Source organism: Perca flavescens, chromosome 3, assembly GCF_004354835.1.
Source record: "Perca flavescens isolate YP-PL-M2 chromosome 3, PFLA_1.0, whole genome shotgun sequence".
Taxonomy (NCBI): domain Eukaryota; kingdom Metazoa; phylum Chordata; class Actinopteri; order Perciformes; family Percidae; genus Perca; species Perca flavescens.
Genome location: NC_041333.1, coordinates 28679051 through 28698310, shown reverse-complemented (window position 1 = coordinate 28698310; position 19260 = coordinate 28679051). Strand labels below are relative to the sequence as shown.

The 19260-nt window shown below is 39.3% G+C and overlaps 1 protein-coding gene across 1 annotated transcript in view; it reads right to left on the bottom strand.

Annotated features, from left to right (window-relative positions):
- LOC114552916 (calsyntenin-2) overlaps window positions 1-19260 on the bottom strand; it is a 179412-nt gene that overhangs the window by 97989 nt on the left and 62163 nt on the right. Inside the window, exons 6-7 of the mRNA XM_028574010.1 lie at window positions 9883-10091; window positions 3780-3929 (exon numbers count right to left, since the gene is read on the bottom strand). Coding sequence (XP_028429811.1) covers window positions 3780-3929; window positions 9883-10091 — 359 coding nt within the window. The remainder of the gene's footprint in view (window positions 1-3779; window positions 3930-9882; window positions 10092-19260) is intronic.

The following is a 19260-nucleotide window of genomic DNA, read 5'->3' as shown; positions in this document are numbered from 1 at the left end:
TGAGAGTGTGCTACTGAATTTTACATTCATTCGCATATGTGCGACCAGTAAATTGGCCCCCTTTTTTACATGTTAAACGTCGAAATTTCGGTACCTGAGAGCGCGTAAGCTCAAGCTTATCTGTCCTCTCTGAAAATTGAGAGAGAGCAGAGCTCTGACACAAACACACACACACTCGCACATACACGCATAGCTGCGGACGGTGGAAACTACGTCGGCTCTGCAGTTTTGTTGAAGTCACAGTGAGTCACGGAAATGCCAATAAATTGGTTTCAAATATGGTTACAGTTTTTCAAAACTTCACGCAGACAGCGTTAGCTGCGATATGATATTAATGGCGAGACGAATGCGGTCGCGGTGCTGTTGACGTTACACTTCTTAAGCAGGCACAACAGTGGTTTCTACGCCCTGGTGATTGACTGACAGGCTGAGGTTGTAAGGAAAGGCAACTTTATTTCTACAGCACCTTTCAGCAACAAGGCAATTCAAAGTGCTTTACATAAAACATTAAAGAGCAATTAAAAACGATCATGAAAATAAAACAGGCTAGAAAAAGGATATACAAATACAAGAATAAAAGTTACAGTGAGTAAGAAATTAATAATTATTCAATTTAATAGGTTGTTGGGAGGGGTTTGGGAGGAGAGAGGGAGGGGTTTTATTTTTGTTTAATTTCTTTAGAGTGTAACATATTCTAAGAAAATAACATAATTTTCTAAGTACATAGGATAAATCGGTTTGACAATAATTTTTACAACTGAAATAACTGTACAATAACTGTTTTGTAATTATAGAGGGAAAGTACCGAAAAAAAGGTACCATTGGGTAACGGTTAAAATACAGTAGGATCCAAACAGAAAACAAGCAAGCAAAAATAGTATAGTAGTATATAATAGTAAGTTAGAATAGAAATTAAAAAGAAAAAAGCTGATATGGTGATGCACACACCTATACAAACCCGTGTTTGTGTGTGTGTGTGTGTGTGTGTGTGTTTGTGCGGGTGAACAGGCACTATCCGTCAGTAAAAAGAGTTTCCACAAGCCAAATGAGGACATGTGATTTGTCATGAGAGACACACAGCTGAGCCCTACTGTCAAGAGCCAGTGACTATAGCTAATTTGAACAGACAGATTACTGTTTTTTTACTGGAAGAAAGCACATCTTCTGTGTGTGTGTGTGTGTGTGTGTGTGTCTTTGACATTCCCACAGTAGCCGGCCTTTAATACAACCACTAGCCCTATTCAATATCCCTTGACCTGTGGCCATGGCATTTACTTCCCCCTCTCCATCCTTCCCTTCATCCCGCTGCCATACAACGCTCATAGGGACAAGTGCCCTTTCATCAAGGGAGAGCGCATCTGTGCTTGGGTGTATCTGTGTGTGTCTTCTCACCATAATGGTATGCTGAAAATCCTAATTTGAAAAATGCACTAACGCAAAAAAAAATATTGCAAACAGGCTTCAAAGACAGGATTAAGGCTGAGAGCCTGTAGAGGGAGTTAATGTCACTCTGTACAACCACATACACTGTGTGTTTGTTTGTGTGTGAATGCATGTGCGTTGTTTGCCGACATTGGACCGACACATACTCCCACAGTAACTGTGTGTGCAGAGTATATTCATCCCAAAAGTGGGAGTGTTTTTGATATGAGAAGATTTCGGATTGAACTGTGTCAACGACTATGTGCAAATGTCTTAGCCTACTCTCTTGCCCCTTGGCATTAGGCAGATAAAACCCCCACTGCACAGCATGCTGCCAAGTGCTGCCACAGTGACTTTGTACTACTTACATGTACTCATTTTGAAATCGAGAACAAAGTCTAACACTTTTACTCTTTTTTTTACTATCACTTTCTTTGTCGTTGTTTGATTTGGTGACCTTAATTCCGCGGGATCTTAAAATTAGAACTGTTATTCACTGCAAAAAGTACCCATTTTCAGAAATTATTTAGGCTAGACCCTACTAATGTTAAGAAATTCAAGACATTCCTTGAAACATTTATTTTCTTGATGCAAAATTAAATGATCTGGCTCTTCCTGTCTTGTTTTAAGATCCCGACCTTGGGCTTGAACATTTCTGCCTTGGATCAGAAACATTAACATTTATCTAAAAACACAGGCATGTGTTGCACTTGTTTTGAGAAAACATAGATTGAACATGAGCCAAACAACTTAACAGTTTTTGCAGGGTTCAGTGGCTACCACTGAGCTGCTGCCAGGGTCCTCATTTACCACTGTTTATCACCAGCCCGCTAACATCATATCCTGTGGGACGATAAATGGCTGGACGCCAAAGGAATCCAGCACATGAATCACCTTGTTAATGACAGAACAACAAAGACTGGTTACATGTGAAGCCTTACCCTGCATGTGTTCGTCTTTCATCGCGAGCCATTGCCCTTTCTGACAAGTGTAAATTGCGTCTGAAGTTATCCAGAGCACTGTTTGTGTTGTTTTAGCACTCACCGCAGACACTTGTCTTTGCATTACTCTTGGCCTTGTTAAGGCTGCCATGACTGCTTTCTGATGTGCTAAGAGCCATGTTGGCTGTGTCACGGTGTTCTTAGTAAAGTGCTGTTGATCACACCAGTTAAACTTGACAGGCCAATTCCTCAGGGAAGAAAGGAGAGAGAGAGAGAGAGAGAGAGAGAGAGAGAGAGAGAGAGAGAGAGAGAGAGAGAGAGAGAGAGAGAGAGGCTCAGTAAAGGAAAAGAGAGGGAGGAGAGACCGGTATGATAAGCACAAATGGAGAAAAATCAGATACACAGACGACTGCAAGTACGACACATTCAGACGTAAGCACAAACACTAAAGTATTGACATACTATAGACTATTGTGTTTCTGTGAGCATAAAGAGAACACACACAGCTCTTATTTCATGCTCCATCCTTGTGCACATGATGTACAATAAACCCAATCACAATGTTTGTTCGCATAACATCACAGGGAATAAAACAACCAGATCCCGTACATACAATTTAACTGCGCTGAGAAAACGGGGAGCAACTGGATATACTCTCATCTCATTCATCTAAAATGCATGTTTGATGCTTTAATATCTCAACACTTTCCCTACAGTAAGAGTGAGACCTAATTTACCTGTTGGGCCACAGACTAAGGAAAATTACACAACCCAGCAGTCTTACATTGCCAGACTTATCTCCACAGCGCTTTTCGGCGCTGGACTATGGTCTGGCTACACCACCTATCTATCCTGGGATAGGGGAAAACAATGCTCTGTCTTGTTTGTATTTCTTTAAACCAATTACAACCATCCCGGACAGCACTAAACCCTTACAGCGAGATAACAAGATGGGAAGGACATCTGGTGCGTGAGAGGGTGCGCTTTATCCCAGCATTGTAAATCCATTAAACCAGACTAAACCGGCGGTGAGATGTTGCTGTTCGTAGCAGTAGATTTGATTATCAAAGCCACTAGCAAAACATACACAGTACAAACAATAAGCACAGCAGAAACATCAGATAGGTCTGAGCACCGTGTTTAACTTGATATCTTTAAACGCTTCTGTCACGGCTGAAAATGACAGCAGAAATATACAGGTTTGCCGATTTCACATATCTCTGCACTTCAAATCAACTGCCATTTGTCTACACAAAAGAACGCAATGTCACAGTGGTTCGGTCTATACAGCCAGGCACACACAGACAAAGCAAAGTAATCACACACAGATAATTGTATCTCTGTTTCTGGATGTATAAACACTGCTCAGACCTGCCTGAAATCATTGCACACATATTTTATGTGATGATTGCCCACCTTGCCAGCCAGGCTTGCAGACAGGCTTGACGTCAATGTGGACAGGGACGCTGTGCAAGGCTCTCTTCTGGCCGCAGTCCCAGGCTGTGACCTGGATCTTGTACAGCTGCTGCCGGTCATAGCTCAGCTTCTCAGTGTTCCGGATGTTACCTTGTGTGGAAAAAAAGAGGGTCAAGGTCACACTCAACGCACAATAGTTTTTTTTTTTATTTATTATAATGCACTGAAGATTAAATTCAGTTCCCCTATTGTGTCTCATAATGAAAACACCCTGTTGGATGCACTCAAGTCCTCAAAAGCTCAAAATCAGGTGAAATTATGTCACTTAACAACATTGTCTTCATAGTGTGTGGTGGGAGTAGAAGTTCAGTCTTTATGGATGTGTCAAACTATATCTAAAAAAAACAAATATTCTGTGCAGTTTTGGTTTCTGTATTCCAGTAAACAGTTTCAGTGAAAAAACCAAACACCTGAAATTAATTTAGGTAATATGATTAGCCTCATTACGGGGAATAGGATGGTTCTTATCAGGAGCAATAGGCCTTTGTCACAGAAGACATGTTGGCATGTGACAGCAGGAAAAGCACAGGTGCAAATAATGAAATGAATAATGGCTGAATTACATTTAGGTGCTTCAGTTTTAGGGTCCTAAGACTTTATTAAAAAAAAAAATGCTAAGGCTAAAAGTAGCTTCTAACTGGCAGAGTTTGGGATAACTCTGAAATAACAATAAAACAAACAACAACCAGCTCCTAGGTCTAGCTCCTGTGTACGATTTTCCGTTTCAATATAAACATGCATATTGTGTTTGATGCCACATAGTCTAATTAACAAGTCAAATATTTTACTTTGCTTCATATGAATTATGTGACACAGTTTATAAAATGTCTGAAATATGTGGTACATAATCAATCAAATCAACCTGTTAGTTTGATGTAGCATTGAGTTTAAAATCTCTTTCCTACAGTCTGGAATAAGGCCATTTGTTCAGAACTTGAGGTATAATGGAATTTTTGAAGTGGTTCAGGAAGTTATTATAAAATGTATAATGTTGTGGCTTAGAAACAGGCTGGAGTTACTCTGTCACCAGAGATTTGGAGACAGACTTTATGGAGTCATAAAACGGCTTGGTGAGCTTTTACAGCTAAATGAGCATTATTTTACTGTAGTCATAAGAAATGTGCAACAGATATAATTCCATATGTATCGCTTCTCTTGACTTTCAAACATATTCTTAATGTAGCTTTACTTCAGTCTGATTACTTCTCTTCTGTTTACTGACATATTTAGTCTATATAACTACAGACAGTATGAAAGTTAAGTACACACGTTAAACTGCCTTGAGGAAAGTGAATAACAGCAGTCATAATCAAGTGTGTGTCTACTGTATAATCTCCTCTGTATTAATGGCATATATGACTTATTATAGAAAACAGAACGTTTTGTACGGCTGCTTATCTGCCTATACATCTTATGTTTGTGTGTGGGAGTGTGTGTGTGTATGTGTGTATAACTGTTTGCTTAAAGGAGTAATGGGTAGTTCATTTTAAAGCATCATTATATATCATTGTGAAATTAACTGTGATGCCTTAATATAATTACTATAACAAATGAGATGGCTGGGAAAAAAGGTAGCCTCTATCTCTCACAAGTGGTTTGATTAGCGCTAAGGTTTCTCAAAATAAAGACAACTTTTCTATTGCTTTCTGATGCACTGAAAATATTGGTACAGTATTTGTCCTCCCCGGTGTTACTTTTCTGAAAAATACTGTAAATTAAAAGTGATAACATATCAGTGTCAGGTTACCGGTGTTGGTGAGTACTACTGTACACGTGAAAAGAGTTATATAAAGTATTTAGTATTTATCTCCTGAGGGAGCTGAGCAAAGTAGTTTCGCTTCATCCGGCAGATTTTAGCAGATCTCGGCTGCTCCAAGCTCCACGCACTGGGGCCACGGAGAGAATTGTTGGTGATGTAGGTCCCAGATTTTGACAGATGATGATGAAGAAAGAATGCTTGGAGATAAAAAACGATATCTCTGGTTCTACTACATTGATTTTGATCCTTTTTCTTAAACTATCTAGAGTTTGACAGTGTTATAGGAGTGTAATGCTAAATCTCTGGAGCACTCTTTTAACATTAATCATCTTTAGATAGAGCCTTGGCACCTAAAACAAATCATTAATTCAAATGCACATTAAAAACAAGTCTTTCAAATACTGACGTGGATGTCTGGTTTTTCTCCGAATATTTTGCTGGTTACAGCCAGGATTCTTCTACTTTCGGTTTGGGTCAAGGTAGAAGTCAAAAGTAATTTCTACCAAAGTCAATTTGCAAGTCTTTTTTATTTTTATATTTATCCAGTCTGAAATAATCATATTCATGACAAGCCCAAGTCAAAGGTGTGAATTTGACCAAATATATAAAGATTAATGTGGCAAGGATTTTTTGATTTTAGAATGCTGCACACAGCACCTTAAAAGAAACAAATAAGCTACTTCTCTTCAGTACAATCAGCACCCAGACCACATTCAGTGACCTGGAGTCTGCTGCCTTGTTGGTAACTGCGATCCATTTACCAAACCAGTCTTTTCTCATGCTGAGCAGAGTGCATGAAGGGAGCTCTTTTGCTCCTAATGTGTCTGTTAATATTTGATGAGTCTTCCACTACAGACAGATGACAATGCAATACAGGCAGCCAGGCCTGGGCAGGGAGGTGGCAACCTGACTGAGAACACTTTTGGGGTGTCGAGAACATTGAAAAGATACAATATTGGCCCTTATTGGCTGCGAGTTGAAGCGTAGCTAGAATGAGTTATTGCGACTTATATTACAGCCCGGATTCTTCTTGAGGTATGTGTATTGTGGGGAGAGAGGTGCAGAGGAAGCTGAATGTTGATAATGTGGTATATTTGAATATGAGTGTGTGAGTGGGAGGATTAGATGTAATTCATATGAGGACAGCAATGTTCGGCTTTTCGTCCTCCTCATTGCCAATTCTCTGTCTCCCTCTGAGCTTGTTTAGAATTCCTTCCCTCCTCATTCTCCCCTTTCCAACCCTCCCATTCCATTTCAATGCACATCATTGTCTCACTATTTTTCAGCCTCATCCATTTTTACTGTTTGCTGTCTCATCTGTTGTGTGGCATGCTCTCTTTATTTCAAGTATGCACACACACTCACACCTATGGAGGTTCCTATCACCGCTCCTTCAATTACTATATCAACTTATCCGTGTCAGCAGGCTGTGCGTGCTGTGACTGCTGGCAAGAGTGGCCAGCGAAATAAAATGACTACTTTATCCACCATTTTGATCTCTCCATTTGCGTCTCTATCAAACGCACACACACACACACACACACACACACACACACACACACACACACACACACACACAAGCAAACCACATTTGCATCTGTCTTTATGAATTCCCTCTATCATCCCTTTATAATTACTATCCAATATTACCACAGAGCATTTCTTACCAAATGCTGCTTAGCCCTGATGGTCTTCCTTTGAAGGACAAGGCATTATAGGAAGACTATTACTCAACAATAGACCAAAACCAACACTTAGTTAGTCCATCTCTTAATTCTTTCTGACTTCCCTACCCTTTGTGTGCATTGCTCCTGCTGAGGTCAGAGGTCACAAATACATAGATTCTGTTTTTTAGTGACTGTTTGCAGGACTGTTTACTGTCCTGGGGACACAATGGTGGAGCGAGCTCACCATTGACATCAGGAGGACAGCAGAAACTCAACACATCTTCTATCGCAGAAAACAGAAAATTCATCTGTTCAGACTGCACCTTGACCCATACAATTAACAAAAAACTTTGTTTCTAAATAAAGCACTTGAAGCAGTTCAGCATATTTTCTGAAGTTGATGTTACTTGCATGAATCTTGAAATGTTGGGGGTTGTACCCAGGGGTTGATGCATAGACTGCAATGATTGGCAGCTGTGATTGACTCACGATTGGTCAGGTGGGTGTATGGACAGGACTTAGATAGTGCCCAATCACTAGGCTACTCTGCAGACTCTGGTGGCGCCGGTATCCGGGATATTTTTGATTCACTTTTGTATGCACTTGTCATAAGTCGCTTTGGATAAAAGCGTCAGCTAAATAAATGTAAAGTTAAAAATAAAGGCTCAGTAATTTCACAAAACTCTTGGGAACTGCCGTTTTTAGCAAACTTAATCAAACAGGAGGAAAAAAAGCAGTTATTGGGGACTATTTTCAGTTGCGGATCAATACACATTTGGTGTGCTAGTGGGTATTTACACTACCAGATTCATGGCAATGAACATGTCACGCATTGTAACAGTGTGGCCCACTGATGTGTGTTTAATACTTTTTATTTGCCATGTTAGCAGCTCTATAGCCACAGTACATTGTTAAATTTTTTCAGTCGTTTCCACTGTAATATTTAGTAAATGTTACTCACATGTTGTTTTTAACAGTTTTTATACAACAATGGAGATCTTTGCCACAGAGGAATAATTAGAAAAATCTGGCTTTGGCAAAAGGAATACTTGTTAGTAGAATCAACTCATTGTTGCTATTGATCTTTTCATGATTCCTTGACAATGAGCAACATATAGAATATCACCAACTCTATCTTTTTAGTTGTGTTTATCCCCACTACAGTTTTCTTTTTACTTCTCTTGCTGGTCCTCTTATAGCACTTACTCTTGCCCACACAGCCAACTCCTCCTTTCCTTACTCCATCGACTCCCTCTCTCTCTCAGGTGCTCTTGAGTTCAAGAGCTCTCAAAGCCTTTTGAGAGTGAGACCCCTTCAAATGGAAAGAGAGAAAAAAGAACACTCTGGCTGCAGCCTCCCTCCTGTATCATTCACAGTGTACTTTGACCCTAACCTCATCCAGTCAACCTTTTAATTGCAACAACTCAGCAGTGGGAAAAGCTCGGCAGCAACAAGCACCTAAACATTAATGTCCCTTGCATCTAGTGTATGTCTCCTAAAACAGAAAAACAAAGTGCATGCAGATTGTTTAGAAGAGCCACTAGAGCAAGTTGTATTTAAATAGCTTGTCTAACAGGGATAAGGATCAAGTAGTTTGGATTTAGATTTAAAGTGTGCACTCAAGGAATACATTTTATCCTACTTGACTTTGTATGAGCTCCCCGACAAGAGTGTTGAAACAAGGAAGGAGAATGAAAGGAAAATAATCATCTATGGACTATTTAGAAATATGAATGTAATAATACCAATGGCAGAGCTCAGTGTGTCCCCCATCAAACTAGTAAGGCCCAATAGGTCAGCAGTGGCTATTATATTGGAGAAAATACCCAATCTTTTCAGATTTGTGTAGTTATCTCTCTCACACACACATTACGTCTGTATTTGTGTGATGCAATCTTAATTTGTAATATTCAAGAAACTAAGTTACAGTGCAAGTGTCAACTCAGGAAAGCCAAGTCCATTTATAAAGGTATTTTTTAGGTAGGAGTGTCTATGGATTTTTCTTAGCATTTATCTCTATCTGTGTGTGTTCGTCATGTTTCTTTGTGCTCAGACTTCTGTGATCTGATTTGTGGTGACTGATGGCTTTCCTGAGCAAAGCTTGACTTTGTCCTTGGAAAGAGCAAATACCACATTTTATCCTGGGGAGAGACATCTGTCAGAGTATTAAGTTTTGGTATGTGTGTTTATAGTGTTTGAGGGCTTATGGGTATATCTCCTATGGCTGTAAAGTGCATATGTGTGGATGGATGGGATTTTTAGATCAAGAGTGCCACATTTCGAACCAATGCAGAACAAAAAACTTGATTGGAAGATGTTCTTGGACACGTGGGAAATCATTGAAATAAGTGAAGCAGAAATGCTGTGGATGCCGGTAGTAGCTAGAGGAAAAGTGGGTACTGTACACCAAAAAAGTGACAACATTTCACAAAATAAAACTTCAATGTACTTAATGTTACACACGGTTGATAACAGTTTAGGTGAAATGACAAGGTTTCTTTGTGACAAGTACTGACATATCTTATGGCTTTGTCAATGGGCATCCCTGTTAATACAAAACTATGCATCCTTGTGGAGGCTATCAACATAAGCCTATCTTTTCCTGTCTTCTACTCACCGTTGCGATCTATAGCGAAAGGTGTGTTGGTGGTGGTGATCTGGTAGTTACAGATCTGGCTGTACTGTGGGGAGCAGTCCTGGTCAGTGGCCTCCACCTGCAGGATGCTGTCATAAATCTTGCCCTCCGTCACCGCGGCTTGGTACTGGGGCTCCCGAAACACAGGGGCAAACTCATTCACATCGTTGACCTGAATGTGCACCACCGCCCTGCAGACATGAAGGGGAAACAGAGGGGAGGAAAGATGCGATTAGTGTAGAATAGTCTCATCTGCATAGAAGGTAACTGCTTTTAAGACAGATGATCCTCTTTCCTTGGTGCATAAGGGAAATAAGGAACAGTTTGATTCATTTATCAGTTAGATTAGACTTCACTAGGGCTGGGTATCGTTAAAAAATTTCCAATACCGGTACCAATACCAATACAGTGACTTTGATATTGGTTCCTAAGCAATACTTTTTTCCGATACCAATTTTCTAAAACAAAAAGAAACTACAAGATTACACATTACACATTACAGCACAAATCTTTTATTTTATTTTTCGTGAGCCCCGTCTCGTGAGCCCCGTCTCTGTGCATAACGTAGAGTTTTTCCTGCCTGCCTCTGCGACGTGTAACATTAGACAGCCAATCACAAACATTATCAGATCATGGTAGAAGCATGCTGCATGCTTATTGGTTCACTGATGTTGATGAGATTTACTCCTTAGGTTTTGAAATTGGCTATTGAATGACAAGGTATTTTTTGATACTAGATACTTTAGAGGCAATTCGGTTGGTGGCCAAAAAGTATTGAATTTGGTACCCAGCCCTAGATTTTACATATTTCAAATAACTAATAATAATCTGTAAAGGTATTTTTTGATACTAGATACTTTAGAGGCAATTCGGTTGGTGGCCAAAAAGTATTGAATTTGGTACCCAGCCCTAGATTTTACATATTTCAAATAACTAATAATAATCTGTGGCAGTATAGTAGAAACACCAAAACAATGTACAGGATAAAGATGACTGTTATTTTCAGCCATGCTAGTGGAGTGACTCTAGAGATGGCAATGCCAATTTGTCAGCTGGTGGGTACACCATTTTGGTCCAAACTGCAATATCGCAACAATTATTGGATTGATTGGCACACAGTTTTGTACAATCATGGTACCCAGAGGATGAACCCTCATGACTTTGGTGATACCTTGACTTTAACTACAGCGCCACCATGAGATTAACATTTGTGGTTTTGAGTGTAATTTCTCAAAAAACTATTATATGGATTCCCATTAAGTTTTGTACAGAACATGTCCCCCTCAGGATGAATTGTAATAAACACTGTGATCCTCTGACTTTTCCTTAAACTCCATCATCAGGTAAAATTTTTAATTTGTCTAATACTTTGGTTTATGACCAATACCTGCAAAACTAATGAAAATTCCCATCAGTCTTGATTGTACTTTTGCATATTAGCAAATGTGATGTGTATTTACTATTCTGTGTTGCATTTTGCCTAATCATTACAAACTCAACAAGTTTATGAGGCTAAATGTGTCTTTGATTTCCTCTCATACAGGAGTAGGAGTTTAACAGTCTCCCCGACACCAGACTGGTGCAAGTGCAATTGTCGGAAGGAGTACAATATTCACTACTATTACTGCAGCCTCTCAGATGATTGTTAAATTTGGATGGTTGATGGCAGGAGTTCACTGCCGGAGATTAATTAGTTTGGTAACCAATGGTCACAATGTGCTTTGTGTAATACACTGTCTGACCTGACCCAATGGATTGCTTTGATTGTGTTGCTATAAAATAATCCCCTGGATCTATTGATCTACTATATGCACAGTTCTCCAAGCGCACTAATTAATTATTCCATAAGTGATTTATCAGCAGTAATTCATGTTAAGTCACACATGATCAAAACAAACCACACCATTCATCACTTTAAAACGCTTTCATCAATACTCTCTGGCGGTGAGAAGGCAAAAGAATGCATAATCAATCCTTCGATTTATTGACTGACAACCGGTGATGGATGACTAGGAGACAGACTAATACAGTTTTTAGCTTTGAATGGCAAATACAAAGTATCGCCATGCTTTAAGAGACAAAGGGGCGGAGATGAGTATGTGGTTTATAGGATTAGCCAGTCGGTATGGTAATGACGGTGAAATTATCCTATTAAAAGAAGCTGTAAATATCTCTCAAACATGTGGTCGGCTGGAGATAGAGAGTCTACAACAAAGAGAGAGACAGTTGGGAGGCTGAGCCCACGCAGAATGGATTTCCATACTGCCTTATCTCTCCTTGTCACAAGTTCAAAAACGCAGGAAACCATTTGTTTGTGATTGTCTCCACACAAACAGAAGCACAGTTAAATAGTTTAATAAAAAATAAAACTTTTTTTTACATTTGAGCACATTTGATAGTAGTTAACTTATAGTATTTCCATTTCATGCTGCTTTGACTAACTATGACAGCATTACATTTCAGAGTGATTCATTTCACTATTTAATCCACTACATTTATCGGACAGCTATGGTTACTATTTTATTTTAGATATTATATGAAGATTATGATCTTAAATACAAAACATATTATGAGCCTCTAAAATATGATGCATTATTATACATACATTAAACTACCAAACTGTTCATTAACTAGTTAAAATTAGCTCCTCAATAGTAGTCGGAAACCAAACACTAATATAGCATAACAATTGCCCATTTATGTAATTTTACATGGGTACTATTCTGAATGCAGGACTTTTTTGTGGTATTGCTACGTTTATGTTGCTAAACTGTGACTGGTACAGTGAAGTAGGTGACGTCACCTATTTCCAACTATGATTTGCCCACTTCAAACCAGTGAGAAGAACACACACAAAAACACCTTTACAGAAATTATTTATGTTAAATGAACAAAACCTCTCTATCTTTTACAGAAAACTGTGTCATGTAGGTGTGATTATTAGTAGCAAGAAACTGCTTGAGATATAGGTCCTTGGGCCTCTTAAAGGGCCTGAGTACTTTTTTCACCACTGGGCACAGGTACAGAATACACAAATGAACGCGTAGAAGACGGTGATTAATCACTGGGCTTTAGGATTGGTGGAATGTTAACAGCGATGCTAACAGCAGTAAAGATGGTGATAAGAAGCACTGACAGATGATGGCAGCACCAGTGTGTGCAGTAAATCCCTCAGCCAGCCTTGTTTTGTCATATTAATGAGGCTCTCTCATAAACATTACCCCCCTGCTTCGCCACACTCCCCAGTGGTGAGGGAGCAAACATATGTTCCACTCCTCTGGGGCTTGTAGGATGGACTGCTGTGTGTATGTGTGATTATGTATTAATGCACATCCTTGCATGATATAAATGCAATAATTGTGAATATGTTTCATTGTGAGTGTGCTTGTGAGTGTGTGTTTCTCTGCTGATGGCTCACATCTGGCTGAAACAGACGCCTGCTCTTTAGGGCTAGGATGTGTGTGTGTGTGTGTGTGTGTGTGTGTGTGTGTGTGTGTGTGTGTGTGTGGGGGGGAACATTGCCAAGCTGAACCCCAGCCATTCCTGCCTGTGACAAGCCTCAACTCATAAGCAGGGGGTCCACAATGACTCAGAGTGACACAGAAAGACAGCGGGGGGTTAAGTGACCCAATGGGTGCGAGAATGATAATAATGATAATAACACCACTTAACAAAGTGGATAAAAACCAGAGCCACAGGGATTGCTATTGGAAAAAAGTCAAAGGTTAAATAAGCTACATTGATCCAGTGTAAGAGGAAAGCCAATCTATGACCCTGTTTTCACTCTGCCCTGAAATACAGTGTGGTCACATTGTGCTCAAATAAAACCATATCAACTCCCGGTTTAAAAGCAACCATATGCAAACTGACTGCCTAGAGGGAGAGCATGTACAATCAACATGGGCATATCACTCTAAAATTACAGTAATTTGCACACCTGAGTAGAGAGTTTTTAGATTTTACTTTACATCCACCAAATCAACTGCTCAAAGTTTCATGTTACTGTAAAGCTCCACTGCATCAAATGACTAGCTATGTGCAGAATTTAGTCAATTGTAGCTCATTGCTTACTGTTATTTTGGAATGAACATAGAGTGTATTGTCAAACAGCACAAGCATACCTTTGGACAAGCTACATACAGAGATAGGTACTGTATAAGTATAGGATAGAAACTAACAATGGAGTACAACAATTTTTAGCACAATTTAAAATAAATAATTTCAGCTAAACCAAAGTTTTCCTCAATGTCAAATCATGTGTCAAATAGGTGTTTCTGCAGTCAGGCAGGACTTTAATTCTGTTTAATAGCCAATATGCTGTACATGACATTGAGGAGCGCTAACATGAAATAGTGAAAGGCATCAAGCTGTGTGTCACTTTCAAGTTAAAAACAGTTATTATGCAAAAAGATCCAACAGATTCCGAAACAAGATGCAGATGACAGTATTTTGCCTGCATATACAGTATCTGTCATGTAGCCAACCTACATGTTGACAGCTGTCAAGTTAAACGCAGGTACTCTAGTCTGCAGCAAAGTTCCATACACTTAATTGCTAACCATAGAATTACACATAATTGAATTACATTAGAACCACATTAAGTTAAGTGTTATTTTCATTTTCATGAGACAAGAATGACTTGGGAAAGATCACAGGTTGGGTTAAAATATCTACCTGTGCCTGACATGCCGATATGTACATTGAAACAGTTTTTCCTCCTGCTCATATGGAGCATTAAAGATCCCTTTTTAATGTGCTTACAATTTAAGTGATAGTGGACAAATCCACAGTCCTTGTGTAATAATACATTTATTTATGTATTAAGTTTAACAAAAGCTTTTGTATTGTTGGTGGATGGGTCAAACAAACACAGGACTCTCACCCAGGAGCCTGGGGCTTGAGTCCCATTTGAAAATAAAAGTAAATAGAAAGGTTTTTTTTTTATTTACAGAACAAAAGTAACTATGTCTTCTTAACTAAGTAGTTTTGATGCCTAAACCTAACCAAACTGCATTTCACAATGTCAACGTGTTTAAAACCACAAACGTTACGTTCTCTGGTTTAGATATTAGGATGGAAAAAAAGCTCCTGAGTACTTTTACATATTACCTAAAAGAGCAGAAAAAAGATTCTATAAAACGTAGGATCAAATGTAGAAATACAGACTGCAGTAAACATATCTGGGAATGATTTTAGACTCTGACTTAAATTTAATTTGCCATTTGAACAAGGTCATGAAAACATATTTTCTTGATAATTTCATCAACAGTTTTTATCTGAAAATTATGCCTAAGTGCTGATACATGGTTTATTATAAGTCGATAAGATTACTGCATCTTTCTAAAAAGTGTACAAGAAAATTACAGTTAATTCAGAATGCTGAAGCCAGAATTTTGCCAAATACAAGAACTTCTCGCAACACTGCACACCTGCATTTTTATGATTGATAAAACTTGTTAATAAAGCCTTACATAACCTACAGTAGCACCTTCCTATAGAAATAATAAAAAATAGTGTTAATGCAGTGTTTCCGATCCATTTATGTCAGAAACACTGTTGACAGAAATAAACAAAATGTTTTATCTAAAAAAAAAAGGAATGAAAAGATGCAGTCACTTTTCAAAGATATCAATATCTTAAAAGAGAATGAAGTGCATGGCAAGCAGAGGAGACGTATTTCAGTGCCAGGTGTGATTCCAGTTCAGCTAAATAATTAGCAGACACAATCAGATACCAGCTGCATGTTAAAGCCAGGTGACACATGTTATTGCCAGGTTAGTATTGTTCCCAGTTTACATATTCACCCACACTCATTATTTATCAACACTCAACTACACACAGCCACTCAAACAGAGTCAGTAATGAATGCTTGTGTGTACGCGCACAGACACACACACACACACACACACACACACACACACACACACCCCCAACACTAAGGCAAAGGACTCAATTAATCTTTGTCAAGAATTAGCCAAGAGGTTGACTCATCAATTTCCTTGTGTAAGACTAGAATGGAAATAAACAACTGTAACTATGCCAATGGGACAAAATGGAATGGTAACCTCATCAATATGCAAAGAATTCCCACTTCCATATCAACTCGCACCCAGAGGCACTACCACAGAACTCCATGGGGGCCTGTGTAATCTCAATACAGGGTGATTATAATTCATCATGATCCAGTTCATGTGCAGATCCTGGCTTGGACTATCATTCCACAGAAAAAAGGAATATAGAGAAAGTGATACAAAAGACAATCTGATGCACATGGAGAAAAGATTATTTTGCCTTTAAGAGCATATTTGCGCACAAATAAATGACTAAATGTTTATTTGGCCGACTCTGCTGACAAACCTCTAAGCTACTGAAGACGTACGCAAACGTTTGATCGTGGTTTGAATCTGGAATACGAACGGGTGTCACTTTCTTTCGTCTGGTAACTGAAGCAGACAAGCACAGATGGTGCAGTTCCTGCTGCTGCATATTCATAATTGAAACACAGAGACTATACTCTCCTATTACATTATGTTAGCTGAAGATAAACAACATATCCCTACACTTGATGTTTTTCTTCTTTCTTGCCAGAAATAATAATCATGTCAACTAACAGGTTTTGACAGAATGAGGTTTCACTCATATTAGCATCAAGTGTGACAAGTATGAAGTTAAGATTCTTGGTAGAATAAAGCACTGACACATTGACAGGGCTGCACTGCATCTGTGTGGAGTCCCCTGGTCTTCTCAGTGCAGGAATTTATCATGACAGCCTATGCTAACAAGGCACAGCTTTTGGCCAATTTCTTGACTCATAAGAAAGTGACTTTTTTTGTCAATGTTGAGTGTGTTTTTAGATGTTTGTTCATGTGTATGAATGTGTTTGTGTGCATGCTTGTGTGTGAGGTTATGAGATGCAAAATCTATCCCCCAGGTACGCTGTTTGCCTTATTTATATGTAAATTTAGGTATATCAGTGTGAATTTGACTCAGCATTTGGGATTTGTGTGTTTGTGTGCGCTTGTGTGCGCGCGCATGCCTGTCCTTCAGCTAGCTGTTCGGTGAGATAATTAGCCTCTCCAAACTGCAGGGAGGTTAGGACATGCAGGCCTCTAAGATTCATTAATGATGACTTTAATAACTACTGCGTTGCCAAGCACTGAGCATGTGTGTGTGAATGTGTGGCTACGCGGACACGATAAAACATCTCTGTGTCTCAATTACTTCTATGTTTTCTCGCACACAGGCACATTTGCACACACACACACACACAACCTTGGGGGAACCTAACCCTGTTGTGAATGCATTATTCGACCCCCCCCTCCAGATATCCTTCAGACACTTAACCCCATTGGCCGGTGTTAAATACACGTGTCGCGGTCAGGTGCGAGTCCTGGGAAGGATTATGAATATGACATGTTTTGCAAGACAGTGAGATGTCCCTTATGCCTAATTACTCCATAGCAACAGCAGATAGTTGCACAGAGCAAGGTGTGTGGTGGAAAAGCAAGGTACACACAGTACGGAGAAACTTCTCGTCTTCAGATGCTAATTAGTGAGATTATATGGTTGTTTTTTAAGCGTAGCCACCACAAAAGGCCTTCAAAGGCTCAGTGGCTAGCTACACTGGATAGTTTTGAGAATTCTGTTCAAACAATGGTAAACATATAGATAGCTTTGTAATGATGTTACCCTAAAACTGTGGTTCCTAACCTTTTTTTTTGCATGTGACCCTTTTATAGTTGTGGTCCCTTGAGTTGGAAGTGAGGGCAGTTCACCTGAAAAGTAATTTCCCCACACAGGCTGTTTCATCTTAATATTTTTAGAGGTGTACAGAGGTAGAACTATACAGTATTTTACAGAAAAAATAAATATCAGAGAAAAGTCAGAAAAACAATTTCATGTGATTTTAGTTTTTTCTTGTGTCCTATCCTGGTAATCATCCTGTGATCCCATGTGGGTTTACCGCTCCAGAAATTGGAAACCACCATCCTAACATAAATTAAATCGGAAGTAGGAGTTTGGATGGCGGTGATGATGATGCTAGATGAAAAATGAAGTGATCACCAAAGTGATTACAATTCATGCTGAGAGGGATATAAGTGTGTAACAAATTGCAAGACAATTCATCAGACTGGTATGGCAGTAAGGCTTTACAGAGGAGGATAATAAGTGCTCAGCACATCACCAGGACTGACCTGCCATCCATGGGGGACCTCTACACCCAGCGCCTGAGGCCTAAGAATTTCATTGCCAATGACTACATATGTTATTGTTGTGCACATGGCAAAAAGAGAACTTTAAATCGTGAACCTTGGATAGACATTTCACACACAAATCTAAATGTTCTCATGGTGGTGCCAGTGGTAAAGTATTAGTCATTAGGACACATTGTCTAGGAACTATGCATGCCTAAAATTGAATGTCAATCCATCAAATAGTTAATAACATATTTCAGTTTGGATGTGTTGCGACTGACTGACATTGCCACCCATACAGCCATGCCGCTACTAAAGCTAAAAATCTTCAATCAATCTATCTTATTCAACTCTGACAGGATCATATATATGCTGTTCCAGTAAATGATAATATATATATGGCTTCTGCATCATTGTATTTCTCCAAAATACAGCCTGTACACAGCCATCAGTTTTTTGTTTATTGATGAAGTTTGAGTTAGTTTTTCATTTTCTGCACACCAAAATGCTTCTTTTCAGAAAGACCAACAGTACTTGATACCAATTAAAATTTTCATTAAGTCTAGGCTGAATCACTGTTTTATGTCTCTTTATGACAAAGGCTCATTACACTTCACAGTTCAGTACAAATTGATCATTTGGCAGAGGTCAGCCCTACAGTATAGTAGATTAATTTGTGTTTCATTTAACGCTGACCTGAGCAGAAACAGTCTCAAGGAGTTTAAGGTGAATTCATTTGAGCTTTGCACTTCGCTGACAAGTGACTAAAGCTTTCACAGGCAACCAAGTAGAATATCTCAGAGGACAGAGTGAAGCGATGTGATTCAGATCTGAGAAATGTGCACACTGTTATATCGGTGCTCTGACTCAGAAAAAGGCAGTCGTTAAAGCCAATGTTCATAAAGCTGTCTGTTGCTGTGGTCTCTGACGAAGTCACCACGAATGGAGGAATACAACACTTTTACTGGCTTTGCAGGATCATGCATGTGATCAAAGGTTGACATGGGATTTTGAAAAGGAAACAACATTTAATTTGTGTGCAAATGGCAGTAGCTCAGTCCGTAGGGATTTGGGTTGGGTTGGGAGGGTCGCTCCCTCCTGGACACTGCCAAGGTGCTCTTGAGCAAGGCACAGAACCCCCCCCCCCATCCCCCCAACCGCTCAG